Below are 15,896 nucleotides of genomic sequence, written 5' to 3' on the forward strand. Positions count from 1 at the left end.
ATGGCGTGCAAAGCATCTTTCCTGAGGCCGACCGATGGTGCTTTAATGAGAATATGCTACACCCCCCCCACCCCCCACCCCCTGCCCCGGCTCCACCCCGGAGAAGTGGGAGAGGGAGCAGTGGCTTTGTTGAGGTTATAATGAGTTTCGTTTTGTGTTTTATTATGAGGCTGTTTTGTTTAGGTACCTTCAGCCCAGATACCTTGCTTCCCAGTCTCCTGAAATTTCGCCCCCCCCTCTGCTCGTGTTACACACTGGCCAGTGATGCTTCTCTCACTCCCTGCCCCGCCCTGGGCCCCGGCAGAGCACTGCGTGGAGTTCCACGGGACCAGCAGCTCCGTGAACGGGAGCTCTGAGAACGCCACCTCTCCCGTCATCGAGTTCTGGGAGTAAGTGGGGCCCCTTCGCCATCGCAGTGTGGGCGGCGTGTCCCATAGACGGGCGCGGGGCTGGGGACCCCACGGGCTGCAGGGGACGCATTTCTGCCTCCTCCTTTGGTGGCGCCGTCACCCGAGTGGCTTTTTCCCGCCGTGCCTGTATTTGTGGTTAGGGCAGGACTCTTCCCGAGGCTCTCCTCGCGCTGGGCCTGCGTCGCTCCCCCAATGTGGGTCCGCCCCTCCCCTGCGGCTGCATGTGTGTTGCTTCTACTGCCCCTCCCTGAAATATTGACATTCACCGAAGACACGATTCCTCACACCAAAGCATCCTAACCCTCCGGTTGAGAAAATATGTGTTCGCACCCCCTTCTCTGGGTTACACTGGTCCTCAGCCTGCCAGAGCAAACCTACCTGGGAACAGCTTGTCTTCGCCTCCCTCTCTGTCTACTCCCATCTCTGGGCAAAGCAGAGCCTCACGGATCAGAGTGAAGGAGCCGACAAGCCTTCTGACCAGAGCGGGAGGCCTGGCTCCACTGCCCGGACGAGCTGAGGCCGGCGGCACAGGTGGAGTCGCTCACCCTTCTCTCCCCAGGAGGCGGGTCCTGAAGATCTCGGACGGCATCCAGCACCTGGGGGCCCTGCGCTGGGAGCTGGCCCTGTGCCTCCTGCTCGCCTGGGTCATCTGCTACTTCTGCATCTGGAAGGGGGTCAAGTCCACGGGCAAGGTCTGTGCTCGAGGGCCCCAGGCCCCTCCCTTCCCCGGACCACCCTGCTCCCCCCGGGGGGCTCAGCCACCCAGGGGTTCCCCAAGTTGCACCTAGTCGGGGATGGGAGGGAATGACCCCACGAAGATTTCGCGTGTCTCTCTTCCTTTGATTCTGTGCCTTTCCTGGATTCAATGGTATGTCCTTCTGGTATTTGGGGAACTGGAATGGGAGAGAGAGAGAGAGAGGCAGGAGGGACCCGTGGGGAGGAATCTGATCTTGGAACGCACCATGCGTGTGGGCACATCGCAAACTGAACACGGTTCACGGCTCCTCGTTTCATATAGCTGTTCTTTGGGAAAGCAATTCCGTTATGACTGTTAATCTCAACATGACTGTCAGCCACCCCGAGACGCTGGGGAGACTCGTTGCCCTGGAGTGCATGAGGGCATCCCGAGTTCTCCTGGACTCCTGCCCTGGCGGCCTCTGACCAGGCTTCCCTCCTAAGCTGGCTGCCCGGTTGTGCTAAGCTTGTGAGCTGTGTGGGGACAGGGGTCACGTGTGACAGAGCTTTTTGTCCCTGACGGCCCTTGCCACTGTTCTAAACTTCGTGTTGGGAGCATGCCTAAGTTCACTCAGTCACTCAGCAGATATTTGCTGGGTGTGTGTCAGGGGGACGGAGGGAGGGCGGGAGGGAGGGCTGAAGGCTGAGGGCTGAGCAGCTGCGGGGTGAGCGGGAGGCCGCAGAAGGCGAGCTGGTGACCTCCGCCGTGGGGTTGGCGGCTCCTCCCCCGCCCCCTCCCTGTCCCCCCACTGCTGGGGCTGCCCCGGTTCCTTACCTTCTCCTCTGCCCCTCGGCCAGGTGGTGTACTTCACAGCCACCTTCCCTTACCTCATGCTGGTGGTCCTGTTGATTCGAGGGGTGACGCTGCCTGGGGCCGCCCAAGGAATTCAGTTTTACCTGTACCCAAACCTCACGCGTCTGTGGGACCCCCAGGTAAGACGCACAGACGGGGCCGTCCCTGTGCTCTGCTGGGCATCTCTGCTCCTGGACAACCCCAGGCATCCACGCTGAGGGGGTGTCTCCACACATCTCCCCGTCCTGGGTTCACAGCTGCCAGGGAACCCAGGGGCCCTGAGGCCCTCGTGGTGTTTTGTAGTGTTTCTGGGGGGCTGTAAACGCGTCCTAACAGCCTTTCCCCCAGGCTCTCCCCTCCCACTACCTCCCATCCCCTCTGGGCGTCTCCTTTCATTTGGAGCAGCCTCTCTCTCTCCTGACCCCGCCACTGGCCCCTCTGTCCCGCCCTCTGCCCACAAGGCCCGCTCCTGGCCACGGCCCCCAGCCCCTCCCAGGGCCAGCTGGCTGGTGGTGCTGAGTTTCCTGTGTGCTGTCCAGAGGCCCCCGGCCCTTCCCTTCCGGCCCTTCCTTCAGGGTCCACCCGCCAGGACGGGGGGTGTCTGCTGACCGAGGGTCTGGACGGCAGGGCCTGCACTGAGAAGCCTCTGCCGGGGTCTCGTCCTCTGTTTGGCAGCCGTGTTGAAGGCTGGCAAAGCCAGGAGGGGGCTGAGGGTGGAGAGGCCATGGATGAGCACAGCCCAGAGCCCCGCCCGGCCCGGCTGCGGCCTGAGCCCGCTCCCCTGGCAGAGGTCACCTCCTGGGGCCTCTTCCTGGGCTGGAAGGGCTGTGCCCCTGAAAGGGACGCCCAGCCCAGGGCGGACCAGAAATCGAACGGCTTTTCATACGTTTTTATAGTAAGGCAGTGGCACTGTCACTGCTGAGAGGTGAGAGGGGGCAACAGAGGAGGGAACAGCCCCCCAGCTCCCTCCCACGCGGGGACCATTCCCACGAAGGCAGTGGCTCCCCTTGTGCAGAATTTGGGGTGGCTCTTCTCAAGCCTCCCAGCGCCCCCAGACGAACTATGAGCTCTTCCATCCTGAGTCCTGCGGCTGCCAGGGCTCCCAGAAGCAGCAGACCACTTGAGCCCGGAAGCCTCCCCAGCCTCGGCCCGGGCTCTTTCCCCACGACACCCGGTGGGATGGGAGCTCACCCTCCCGCCCCCGTTTCTGAGACCAGTAGAGACACAGGGGCAGCCACCTCGTCTCCGCGTGGACCCAGGGGCTGCAGTCGGGCCTCGGAGCCAAACTGTAGAACCGCAGCTGCTGAAGCTAGAAAACCCCCGACGTCATCTCTGCAAACTTCTCGCTGCACAGATGAGCAAACAGGGCCCAAGGTCACGTGGAAGGAACGGCAGGCTGGGACCCAAAGTGCCGTGGTGGAGCGCAGGCAGCACGCAGGAGGTTGCAGGGCAGCAGAGCCGGGCGAGGCCTCGGAGGCCGGGTGTGGGTTCGCCTTGGATCCTTCGCGCAGAAGGGAACCGCTGCGGTTCTGGAGCAGCGGTGTGAACCGGTGGCTGAGCCACAAGCCGCCTTCGCCTGGGGATCAGGCTGGGAGACAGGCAGGTAGAATGAAAGAAGAAAGGGAGAGAGGGTCCAGCGTCTCTGGAACTGACCTATGGCTTCTGTGATCGACGCTCTGTTTGTCCTGACCAGCTTTTTAGCTAACAACTGCTGAGTGCCCGCTATGGCCCTGGCATCGTTAAGAGGGTCACATGCATTATTTCAGCTAATCCTCACCGCTGACCAATGAGGCATCCCCATCTTATAGACAGGTAATTAAGGCCTAGAGCGCTTAAAGAACTTTCCATCCGCACACCTGCACCTGGAATCCAGTTCTGCATGATGACAAGTCCCACAGGTTTTATGGTCTCTTGAAGGCAAAGTCCTGTCTGCTCGTCTTTGTTTTTCTCGCAGCTCATTCATTCAGCAAAGATTTATTGAGCATCTATTTTGTGCCAGGTATGTTCTAGGTGTCACGTTTGCTATGTAATAGCTGCCGGCAAATATGAAGAAGGTGGACCAGAGCACCTTCAACTCTGAGAGTTAAAAGGCTGTAATTCTGTGTCTGGGTTACTGCAGGGAATAAGACCTCTTTCAGTCTTCTCTCCAGGACACCATCCTTCCCACCTGGGCAGCTGCAGGCTGTGCAGGCAGTGATGTCTTCAGAATCCTCTGAGCCCAGGGAGGGAGGCGTTCCAAGAGCCAGGCTTGGTCCTGAGCTTCCGAGCAGACTTATTAACGGCGGGTCCTGGCCCCCTGCAGAAGCCCGCCTTTATGTCAGTGAGCAGAGCAGCCTCTGCAGGGCGGGATGCCCCCCGCCAGAGCCCTAATGGACAGTAGTTGGCACTCCCCAGGAAGTGTGACAATGCCAGCCTGCATTTGCCTGGCACTTGAGAAAGTTGCACAATCCCTGCAGCACAAAGACCAGAGTGCCTCTCTCGGCCAAGCTCTCGGTCTGGAACGGAAGCCAGGCAGAGACACTGCTGAGTTTATCTCATTGGCCAGGCTGCTGTGCGGTGGGGGATTGCCGCCTCTCCCGGCACCCCCAGCACCGTCTCTTTCCCACTGCGGGGCGGCCCCGGGAGACTCCGCTGCTGCAGCGTGTGCTGGGTCCTGGCGCTGTTTCTTTCCCTCACCCTGATCCTTTGTTCCATTGCACTTTGGTAGATCCATAAGGACAGGGGCTGGGGACGGGGTGTCCAGAGAGTCCTTGTTGAACCCCTGAAACCTCTACCTTAAGCTCTCGAAGGAAGGGTTTATTTAGGGAAGGAGGTTGGAGCCATTGATTAGAAGGAGTCTTTTCGTTTTGATGTCGTGCATTGAAACCTGCGGGACCTTATTATTACTGGAAGGTGAGTTGCTTCTTTAAAATAACAGCAACGACAAATAGGCCAATAGCTGACACGTGTATTATGTGCTTACTGCCTGCCAGGCCCTTCCGTAAGTGCACAACACAGTTTAGTCCTCACACTAATCCCACGAGTTAGGTGTAGCCTCATTTTACAGATAAAGAAATTGGAGCTTAGAAAAGTTAAGAAATTTGCCCCAAACTACGAAACAAGCATGGAGGGAGAGCTTGAGTTTCATCCCAAGTCGTCTTTTGGGGGTCTTCTGCCTTAATCACCATGATATACATTTCCCAAAGAATATGAATTATCTGGGAGTTTTAAGGGCTGATTTTTATTATTCTAGAATTAACCCTGAAGTGGGATAGGGAACTAATATTTCTTTATGTGTTAGGCATTTACATACACTATTATATTTGTTATTTTACCCATTTTATTTCTTAATATACCCATTTGTTATTTTACTTGTTATTATACCCATTTTCCTGATGAGAAAAGTGAGGTTCAGAGAGGTTAAGTGATTTGCCTAAGGTCACACAGCTAGTTATTAACAGAGTTAGGAACTGAACTCAGTTCAGTTTGACTCCAAAGCCCAGGCATACATACGATTGCCTTCCTGAAAATAGAAAATGTAATAGTCCTTGGGGTTGGACTCAGGTTGAAAACATCTTTCCTGGATCTTCTAGAAATTCTCTCTTCCTCTGTCGCCCCTCCAAGACCTCTTTTTAGCCCACACTCCCTGAAGCGTTTTTCACTTGTATTGTCGGGCAGCCTTCTGCGCCAGCCAAACACACCCTGGAGCTTTGTTCCCAAAACCAGGGCTCCCGGACGGGGCACGTGGCAGGTCGCCTGTGGTGGGAAGAGAATGGCTTGCCCTGCTGTCCTCTGGCCCTTCCCGCGGCCTCGTGGCTCTCCGGCCCCAGCAGGCTGGCCAGGAGCAGCTGTGCGGAGCCGGCTCGCCAGCCTCCAGCCAGTCTGAGCCCCGCACTCTGAGCTCTCAGGCCTCCTGCTGCCTTCTCCTCCGTTCTCCTCACCCTCTCCTCCCAACTCAGTCTTAGTCTCTCCCCCTCCGGGCGAGGTGACCTGCCAAGTCACAGTTTTGCTTGTTTCTTCTTCCCAAGCCCAAGTCTGCAACACTTCCTAACCGTGGGATCTGCACGTGCGCAGCCACGGAACATCTCCGAGGAAACAGAGTTTCCTGCGTGGACGGCGGGTCAGGCTACAGCCTGGGCCCCGCCAGGCACAGGGAGTAGGCCTCGGGGGCCCGAGGCTGGGCAGGTCCGGGGCCACGTCCTGGATAACCGGCCTGGAGACACCTCCCCGGCCCTCCATCCCAGCCTGGCGGGATCCTGCCTGTACAACCTTAGAACCTCTTGGCACAGCAACCTGCGCTTGGGGCTGCGATTATGAATGAAAAGGAACAGTGACCTTCAGACCAGAGGCCACTGGGTCTTCATGGGAGGACTCTCCTTGCAGAGTCTGGGGCAGGTTTAGGAGAGGAAAGGATTTGAGACGTTGCAAAGGAGCGACCAGGCTCCCCGAGGCACGTCCTCGGCCTGGGGCGTCCACGGAGTTTTGTGGCCTGTCCTCAGCTTCTCTCCTTTCATTCCTGCCTTTTCTTTCTCCAGCTTCTGAAATGAATTTGGAGACCCCCTCTCCTTTCCCCATGATAATTTTTCCTGAGGTTTAAAGAAGCTCCCCTTGGGCTTCCCTGGTGGCGCAGTGGTTGAGAGTCTGCCTGCCGATGCAGGGGACACAGGTTCGTGCCCTGGTCCGGGAAGATCCCACGTGCCGCGGAACGGCTGGGCCCGTGAGCCATGGCCGCTGAGCCTGCGTGTCCGGAGCCTGTGCTCCGCAACGGGAGAGGCCACAACAGTGAGAGGCCCGCGTACCGCAAAAAAAAAAAAAAAAAAAAAAAAGAAGCTCCCCTTGGTGTTTCGACCTTGCCTATTTCCTTGCTGGCCCTGGCTCCTCCCTTGGGGTCTTCCTCTGTGCTTCCTGCCCCGGACACCCTGTCCCTGGTGGCAGCTCCTGCCTCCCTAAAACCCTGGGGAGGGGGTCCCCGTGGGCAGGAGGGGCAGGAGGTTAGAGACAGCCTCCCCCTGTCCTCACCCTCTTTCCCGCCCTGTCCCCACCCCTGCAGAAGTGGAAGGAGAGCAGGAGGAAAGAGTGCCCGGGGTGGATGCCAGTTCTCAGCGGCTGGAAGGCAGGGATTCCCACATCTGACTGTTCATTAGGGTCGCCCAGGAAGCTTTGAAACAATACAGGTTTCCGGGTTCTCCTCTAGGCCTAGTTCCGGGTCCCACCTGGGGATGCTGGCTGAGGGGTCTGCGTTCTGATGCTGTCAGCTGGCATGCGTTCCCTCAGACGCACCGCAATGCCGAGGAGAGTGGGCGTTTGGGGGGGTGAGTGGTGAGAGAGGAGGGAGGTTAGGGGTGGTCACGACGGTTAGGGATGTGGGGAGGGGACAGGTAGGGGCTGAGGACCTGTACACGGAAGCAGCTGAGGCTTTGGCGCCCGTGGGCCCTGTGAGCCCGATTTTAGTGGAAGGAGAGCAGGGGCCTGTTTGGGGGCTAACAAGGAGGGTGGACATGAGACAAGAAATGGGGACCCAGAAGTGTTAGGACACCAGCCTGGCGATGTCCGTGGCCACGGTTTGGTGCTCAGGTCCCCTGAAGGCAGGAGGTGCCCAGGGAGGCTCTGTGGCCCCAGGACCACACCTCCTGTGGGTCTGCAGCACTGCACGTCCCGTTCGCCTTGATCTTCTTTCTCTTTGGGATGTTATTCTAGCTGTTAAATCTGAATCATAACATGCACAGGCTGGGCCAGCCAGCTGAGATAATAACAAGAACAGCCATACCCTATGTTTAGCTGGAGAGCTATCTTCCCCCCAAGGAGTACAAAGCTCTTTACAGATGACTTCTGTTCATCCCCTTGACTCTTTGTGACCTGAGGCTCACTCTTCCTGTTTTGCAGAGGATGTTGAGGCGTGAGGGGCAAAGCTACGTGCCCGTGAAGGCACTGACGCAAAGGACCCACAGCCCCGCAAAGCCTGTCTCTGGGATCCTTCCAATCTCGGCACACTGCCAGGGGGGCCTGGGGTGGGAGAAAGTGGAGGTAGAGCCCTGGGCTTTGTTTCCATTATAGAAAAGACGGGCCAGGCCTCACGTGGTTCTAGAGCACCAGCTCATCGGCCTCCATCATGGGTCCTTTAGTCTTTCCCCAATGCCTGATGCCTTTGCCATCCTGGTGGTGCCCGAGAAACTCCGTCTAGGGGCCCAGGAAGTCAAGCGCATCAGAATAGCATGGCTGCGGGGCTGCCTGCACGGGCTGAGGGCAGGGGTCTGCCATCCTCAACCTGTGCCTGGCCTGGCTGTGGGCCTGTGTGGTCTGTGGAGCCCAGACAGCCTGGCTCCCCTGAGGCACAGCTTTCTTGCGTTTTCCCTGCAGGTGTGGATGGACGCGGGCACCCAGATCTTCTTCTCCTTCGCCATCTGCCTAGGGTGCCTGACGGCCCTGGGCAGCTACAACAAGTACCACAACAACTGCTACAGGTGAGCGGGGGGCAGGGCCTGAGCGCCTATCCCTCCAGGTGTGCTAGATCAGGGGAGATGTGGAGGGTGCACCAGCTCATGGATTTCCCTACGCCCCACCTGCCTTCACGCCATTTCCCAACCCCCAGGGCTGCCAGGTGGTGAGAGGAGCCAGAGGCGGCACAGGCGAGGGATTCCGTCCCCCAGGACGGGATGGTGATGGGTGGCCGGGAACCTCCAGCAGGGCCCAGCCCGGGGCTAATGTAGAGGGCAGTGGGCACAGGTGTGCAAGCAACCCGGCGCGGGAGTGACGTCATACAGTAGAGCCCGGTCCTGCCTGCTCTGTACCTGCGCCCCAGCAAACACTGAATCCCCTCCTTGTGGTTGCCTCGGGCCCACCTGGCTCATGTCAGAGAATGGAAGCCAATTTTAGTATTAGCTAAACAAAATCACATCATGCGTCTCAAAATTGAACTTAGGTGAGTACGGAGCATCTGTTGCTTGGGGTCTCCGTGCCCCTCTCCTCTCTGTTAACGTACCGGCACGCGCGGGGTCACGGGTAGTGTCCCAGGAGGTGCAGTGACAGCATGACGGGAAAGGGGAGCTGTGTGGCCGTGGGTCATGTTTAGATTCTGTTCCTTCCTTAGGGTCTCATTCTTGCAGGATGACCGTGGGTTTAGTCCAAGTCTGAGCCCATGGAGTTGGGGACAGAACCAGCCCCTTGGGTTCCCTCTGCCCCTGCCAGGCCGGCGGCGTCCCCTGGGGTTCCTGCGTCCCGGCCTGAGGTGCTGGCTGCCCCTCTGACCCTCCTGTCCCCACCCCACCCCCGCCTGCAGGGACTGCATCGCCCTCTGCTTCCTCAACAGCGGCACCAGCTTCATGGCCGGGTTTGCCATCTTCTCCATCCTGGGCTTCATGTCCCAGGAGCAGGGGGTGCCCATCTCTGAGGTGGCCGAGTCAGGTGAGTGGTGTTTTGGGGGATGGGGGTGGGCCTAAGACAGGGGACTCTGTGAGCTTTGTTTGAACCTTCGCCAGCCCGCCTGGATCTGCAGGCATTCCTATTGTCACCTACACTGTGGGTGACCTCTCAGTGGGTGCGTCCTGGGAAGACCTGGGATGGACTTAAACAGCAATTCCAGCTTCAAAAGGCGAACGGGTGTGCAGAGAACATTGTGCCCCCCACCCCGGCCTCCAGCTCCTCACGCTGGAAGCAACCAGTGTTAGCAGGTTCATGGTTTTCCTTCCAGAAATAGTTTAGGCTTTTACGAGAAAAAGAATACACACATATCTGTACATACACATTCGAACACGCATCCATATTACTGTTTCTGTCTCTTACACCTTGTAACAACCAAGTGATAACGTGCCGTATACATTGTCCTGCATCCTGCCGTGTCTCGTTCCCTTTAAAGTGTGTCTCAGAGGTAAGTTAACTCGCTGCACATGGAGTTTCCTCCTTTAAGCGCCTGCCTTCCCACCATGCGGTGCTGCTCTTGCTTTTTTTTTGTTTGTTTGCTTTTTTGTTTTTTTTGTTTTTTGCGGTATGCGGGCCTCTCACTGTTGTAGCCTCTCCCGTTGCGGAGCACAGGCTCCAGACGCCGAGGCTCAGCGGCCATGGCTCACGGGCCCAGCCACTCCGCGGCATGTGGGATCTTTCCGGACCGGGACACGAACCCGTGTCCCCTGCATCGGCAGGCGGACTCTCAACCACTGCGCCACCAGGGAAGCCCTGCTCTTGCTTTTAAATAAAATCACAGACGGATCCCCCATCTGGGTAAGCGGCCATTGTTTGCCTTGCTCACCCTCTACGCCTGTGGACCACCCACTTGCACCTATAACAAGATGATTTTGATCGTGGGGTTCACAAGCTCCCCCCGTCACACAGGGCGCCGAGCAGCGGGAAACTGACCTCGCTGGTTCTTATTAAGAACTATCGTGTCTCTCTTTTACGGAGCACTGCTCTGTGCCAGGCTTGGTGCCATGCGTTCGCTGGTGCATGGGGCGGGTCCCAGCAGCGTGGGAGATGGGCGGAGGAGCTGACCACCACCCCGGGTCCCTCGGTCATACCCTTCCTTTCAAAGGAAGCTTCCTATCGAGGACCCGGGCACTGGCATGTGACCTGTTCCTGCCGTTTGAGCCAGCTGAGGGCAACATTAATGTGTTTGAGAGGATGTGTGTCCTGGGTATTCTGAAACTCACGCCAGCTCACTTGCTGTAGGGTGACAGAAAAGGCTCAGGGCGCAGAGGTGGCCAGCGGTGGCCCCAGACCCAATCTAGCCTTGGAGGTATTTTCTTTCCGGAAACCACACGGCACTTGCCTGCAGGGGGCGTGATGGCTCCAGGTCTGTCAGGCCCCGCTACTCCCTCCTTTTACAATGGGGCAGCTTCACAAACGTCCGTGGCCTGCCTGGCCCCCAAGCTCTTTGTAAGTTTGAAACCTCTGGTTTGGGGGCAGTAGATCTGGAGAGTGAGCCCCAGGATTTGAGGTAGAACTTACAGAAATGCAGGTGCTAGACCCCCTTCCGCTTTTCTTTGGAATATTCTTTAGAATACTCACAGCCTTTAGGTTCTCTTCCTGCCAGTGAGAAAACAGTGGGCGATGCCTTGGAGACTGGGGACCGGGTCAAGGGTTGGGTGGCTCCTCCTGGGTGAGGACGGTGGAGGGGGGTAGCTCTGGGGCTTCCGCTGCCCCGTGTCCCACACTGGGAAGCCCACCTCGGGGTGGCCCTGGGCTGTGTCCCTCTCTCCCTGCCGCAGGCCCTGGCCTGGCCTTCATCGCCTACCCCCGGGCTGTGGTGATGCTGCCTTTCTCGCCCCTCTGGGCCTGCTGCTTCTTCTTCATGGTCGTCCTCCTGGGACTGGATAGCCAGGTATCGAGAGGTGGCCACTCAGAGCCCGAGAGACGGTGGTGTGTGTGGGCTGGGGGCAGGGAGCAGCGGGCATGACCTTGAACTTGATGCCCTGAAGGCCCTTAAAACAGCTGGGGGCTGGGCAAGTGTCAGGCGTGGATGCCCTGCCAGGGAACAAAGGGAGCTTTGGAGGGTGGGTCCGCTCTGGGGCTGTCAGGAGGCTGGCAGGGCTGCCCCAGGAGCGAGGCGCCAGCTGGTTGATGGAGCTTCTCGTGAGGGCTCTTGCCCTCCAACTCTTCGCCCTCTCGTCCAGTTTGTGTGTGTGGAAAGCCTGGTGACGGCGCTGGTGGACATGTACCCCAGGGTATTCCGCAAGAAGAACCGGCGGGAGGTCCTCATCCTGGGGGTGTCTGTCACCTCCTTCCTCGTCGGGCTGGTCATGCTCACAGAGGTGAGGGGCCTGGCGGCTTGCAGGTGGGGCCCGGCGAGGAGGAGAGCCCAGGTGGGCGACTGCCACCTGGCAGGGGGAGCAGGCTGCTGTAGTTTCAGGTCACCGCCTTCTGGGCTTCGGGGCCTGGGGGCCCTGGTCCTTTCCCACCCCAGGAAGCACTGACCACCTGGCTCTGGGCATGGCTGAGGGGTGCTTTGGCTCCACGGAAGCTGGGAGGCATAGAAGTGCTGGGCTGGGAAAAATCGCCTCTCCAGCAAGATCCCATGAGTTCCCAGGCAGCTGACCCACGTTCCAGGGACAGACTTCAAAGGCAGAAAGGGAGCCCTGGGGTGGGTGACATTCTGAGTGATGCCTCAAGGGAGAAGCAGGGAGATGGAGTTCGTCAGCTTGGTGACAGCCATGACGGCCCCTATCCTGACCCTCTGCCAAAAATGCACACTGTCCTGGGCTTCTGGGCCAAGCCCTGCATGTTCTCAGGGGTGAGCTAACAAGGGCTGTTTCGTGCATCTTCCTTCCAAAAACAATAATCAAACATTATTATTGTCCCATGTCTGCCGAGGGCTTTACAGCTTACAAACTACGCGCTCTCTTAATCTCTGTCTGCTGTGATCCTCCCCACCTCTGCTCTGTGCCCTGAGGGTGCCTGTTTCCTCTGGATAAAGTTCTGTTTCTCTCTCCTCCCGGGCAGGGCGGTATGTACATTTTTCAGCTCTTTGACTACTACGCAGCCAGTGGCATGTGCCTCCTGTTCGTGGCCATCTTTGAGTCCCTCTGTGTGGCATGGGCCTACGGTGAGTGACTCCTCCCATGGTCCTGCCCAGGGCTCTCGGACAAAAGAGAGACCTCACTGCTCACACCCACCTTCTCCTCAGACTCCTCTCCCTCCCAACCTCAAAAATCTCAAGAATCCTACCTACATTGCTACCATTGGAAAAGCCCTCCAGAGGTGGCCTTGTCCACCCTCCTGGTGATGGCTGCTCCCGGGCCACCCAGGTGGGCCCATGTCCCGTCCTACCCAGAGCTTTTCAGCCTTTAACAACCTTGATCATCAGAAAGTTCCTGCCTTTGCCTAAGCCAAGTTCTGCCCACTGCTGTTTATGCCTACGAATTCCATCCAGGGAAGAGTCTGCTCCCAGCAGGGATTTGAGAAGACAGCCACGATGTCTTTTACTGACTGGTCCTTGCCCTTCCTGGTTGGTGTGGTCCCCATCCTGATGCTCTGGATGCTAAAGGATGTCCTTTCTCCCCCTTCCTTCTCTTCTTCGTGGCAGGAGCTGGGCGCTTCTATGACAACATTGAAGACATGATTGGGTACAGGCCGTGGCCCCTTATCAAATACTGTTGGCTCTTCCTCACACCGGCTGTGTGCACAGTAAGATAACCTCCGGGGGCCTTGCCTGGGGGCGCAGTAGTTGAGAGTCCGCCTGCCGATGCAGGGGTCGTGGGTTCGTGCCCCGGTCCGGGAAGATCCCACATGTCGCGGAGCGGCTGGGCCCGTGAGCCATGGCCGCTGAGCCTGCGCGTCCGGAGCCTGTGCTCCGCGACGGGAGAGGCCACAACAGTGAGAGGCCCACGTACCGCAAAAAAAAAAAAAAAAAAAAAGATAACCGCCGGGAGGAAAGCCAGATGAAGGGAGAGAGATGGTAGAGCAGGAGGGTAGACGGGCCGTAGCCCTAGAAGGCATCTATCCGTGGGCATTGAAAATCATTTAAAAGTTTCATTCATCCTCCTGTTGGGTTCTAGAAAATGCCAGCAGGATAGAGTCTTCCTTTCCGTTTCACAGAAGGATAAACCGAGGGCTAGGGCTGTCAGACTCAACCCCACAGTGTGAGTCTAATGTGGCAGGTGCATCGGGCTGCTGAGAACAGTACTGATAAGCACCGAGATGACGGTAGCAGCTCCAGAGCACGCACTTCCCGCTGGGAACCAAATGCTTTACACCTTTCACCCAGTCAATCCTCACAAGAACCCCACGAAGTAAGAATTACCATGATAGTCACTGTTCTGGTGTAGCGGAAGCCCCAGAGGTTAAGCAGTTCACCCAAGCTGGAAGGTGGCCGAGAGCTGGGGCTCAAGCCCAAGCAGCTTGGCTCCGGAGTCTGGGCCTCAGCCACTAGACGCTGCTGCTCTGGCTTTACCTGTGTCAGCAGCACCCACTGTGTGCCAAGTGTGATGAGGCCGGGGGGACCCAGGCATGACCCCTGCCCTCCAGGTGCTCATGGCCAGGCACAGAGCCATGTCCCAGTTGAGGATGCCCAGGGGCACGGGGACCCTGGAGGGACAGGGTGGGTGCCCCGGAAGTACCTCCTGGGGGTGTGGATTTTGAGTAGATGTGGATGGAGTTCGGAGGCAGATTGGCCCAGCTGGTCGGGGGGACCCATGCTCCCCCAGCCGCGTCTCTTCTACTCTCACCCTCAGGCCACCTTCCTCTCCTCCCTGATCAAGTACACCCCACTGACCTACAACAAGAAGTACCTGTACCCGTGGTGGGGCGATGCCTTGGGCTGGCTCCTGGCTCTCTCCTCCATGATCTGCATCCCCGCCTGGAGCTGCTACAAACTCAGCACCCTCAAGGGCTCTTTCAGAGAGGTAGGGAGCTGGTGGGGAGGAAAGCAGTCAGAGGATGAGCTGGGGTCCCCTTGTTGGCAGGCGGCTGCCTGCCTGGGTAGAAGCTGGCACACAGGAGGGCCAGGGACCTTGGTGTGGGGTCAGAGGGTCAGAGGGACAGGGGGAGTGCTGAGCAGTCTCAAGCAGTCTCAGGAAGAGACAGGATGCCTCGAAGACACCCCTGTGGTTAGGGTGTTGGCACCTGGAGAGCAGGTCTGGCACCTCTGGGGAGGCAGTGATGAGGGACGCTGGCAGACTTGCCCCCTCTCCGGCTCATGACGGACCCCTCCACTCTGCTTGCAGAGAGTTCGCCAGCTCATGTGCCCAGCTGAGGACCTGCCCCAGTGGGCCCGAGCAGAACCCTCTGCCCCGGCCACGCCCAGGATGTCGGAACTGGAGTCTCACTGCTAGGGGGCAGGCCCTGGGACAACGGGCCAGTGAGCCTGGCTGTGGGGACAGTTGCAGAAGGAAGGCACAGAAGCAGCTCTGCTGTGCTTCTCTGCCCCGCACCACCCGGGGTAGACAAGATAAGAGGGGACATGCTGGAATCCACCTGTGAGCTGGGCATCTCCCACCCCAACTTCCCTGCTCCGGGGTGGCTGGACAGGTGTGAAAGGCCAGGATCAAGAGCATGCCCTTCGAGAGGGGCCTTGGGAGGCTGGGTGAAGCTGCAGGTGGGGGTGGGGTGGGGAGAGCTCTGTTTGGCGCCCTTCATTCCATTAAATCCACGTTCTTCTCACCAGCTGCTAGCAGTTCCGCCTGGTTTCTGCCCCCCCCACCCCCTCCTTGCTGCCTTGCCCCCCTCCTCACTTTAAAGTGGGGCTTTAGGGGCTTCCCTGGTGGCGCAGTGGTTAAGAGTCCGCCTGCCAATGCAGGGGACACGGGTTTGAGCCCTGGTCCGGGAAGATCCCACATGCTGCGGAGCAACTAAGCCCGTGCACCACAACTACTGAGCCCACGCGCTCTAGAAACTGCGAGCCACAACTACTGAGCCCTCGTGCCACAACTACTGAAGCCTGTGCGCCTAGAGCCCGTGCTACGCAACAAGAGAAGCCACCACAATGAGAAACCCACGCGCTGCAGCAAAGAGTAGCCCCCGCTCGCCGCAACTAGAGAAAGCCCGTGCGCAGCAACGAAGACCCAACGCAGCCAAAAATAAATAAATCAGTTAATTAATTTTTAAAAAAAAGGCGATGGAGGGGAGAAGGAGGAGGCACCTGAGCCCCCGCTGGAGGAAGGAGGAGGAGAGCGGCTGGGCTTCTTCCTGCCCGATTTCCCCTGCCGTTTCCTTGCCTGACCTCGCCTGTCCAAAGTGTGTGCGCACGCCAGGGGCTTGGTGCCAGGGGTACGGGAGCGGACAGCAGGGACCGCGGGCGGAGCAGGGCACTACCCGGCTCGGCCAGAAGAGGGAGCCGCTGCCTCGGGACCACCACGCTGCTCCGCTCGGAAGGAAGACGGATAGATGCGGATGCGGCAGCCCCGGCGCGGCCACGATGGCGGCGCACCGCGGGGACCTCCACTCGGCTGCGGGGCCTGAGCGCGCAGATGCGCCCAGAGCGGAGCCAGGTGGGAGGCTGAGCTTGTGCGATGTCGGGGTCAGCGGGTCTGGCCTTGGCCCCCGCCCCCCCGGCG

At 58.8% G+C, this 15,896-nt stretch overlaps 1 protein-coding gene across 1 annotated transcript in view; it reads left to right on the plus strand.

The window, feature by feature from the left end:
- Positions 1 to 14,753, plus strand: part of SLC6A13 (solute carrier family 6 member 13) — a 31,042-nt gene extending 16,289 nt beyond the window's left edge. The window contains exons 4-14 of the mRNA XM_060113375.1: positions 305 to 389; positions 970 to 1,102; positions 1,944 to 2,078; positions 8,275 to 8,378; positions 9,194 to 9,318; positions 11,115 to 11,227; positions 11,520 to 11,657; positions 12,346 to 12,448; positions 12,929 to 13,029; positions 14,076 to 14,246; positions 14,568 to 14,753. Coding sequence (XP_059969358.1) covers positions 305 to 389; positions 970 to 1,102; positions 1,944 to 2,078; positions 8,275 to 8,378; positions 9,194 to 9,318; positions 11,115 to 11,227; positions 11,520 to 11,657; positions 12,346 to 12,448; positions 12,929 to 13,029; positions 14,076 to 14,246; positions 14,568 to 14,675 — 1,316 coding nt within the window. The 3' untranslated portion in view covers positions 14,676 to 14,753. The remainder of the gene's footprint in view (positions 1 to 304; positions 390 to 969; positions 1,103 to 1,943; positions 2,079 to 8,274; positions 8,379 to 9,193; positions 9,319 to 11,114; positions 11,228 to 11,519; positions 11,658 to 12,345; positions 12,449 to 12,928; positions 13,030 to 14,075; positions 14,247 to 14,567) is intronic.
- The last annotated feature ends 1,143 nt before the right edge of the window (positions 14,754 to 15,896 follow it).

Source organism: Mesoplodon densirostris, chromosome 11 (assembly GCF_025265405.1).
Source record: "Mesoplodon densirostris isolate mMesDen1 chromosome 11, mMesDen1 primary haplotype, whole genome shotgun sequence".
Taxonomy (NCBI): domain Eukaryota; kingdom Metazoa; phylum Chordata; class Mammalia; order Artiodactyla; family Ziphiidae; genus Mesoplodon; species Mesoplodon densirostris.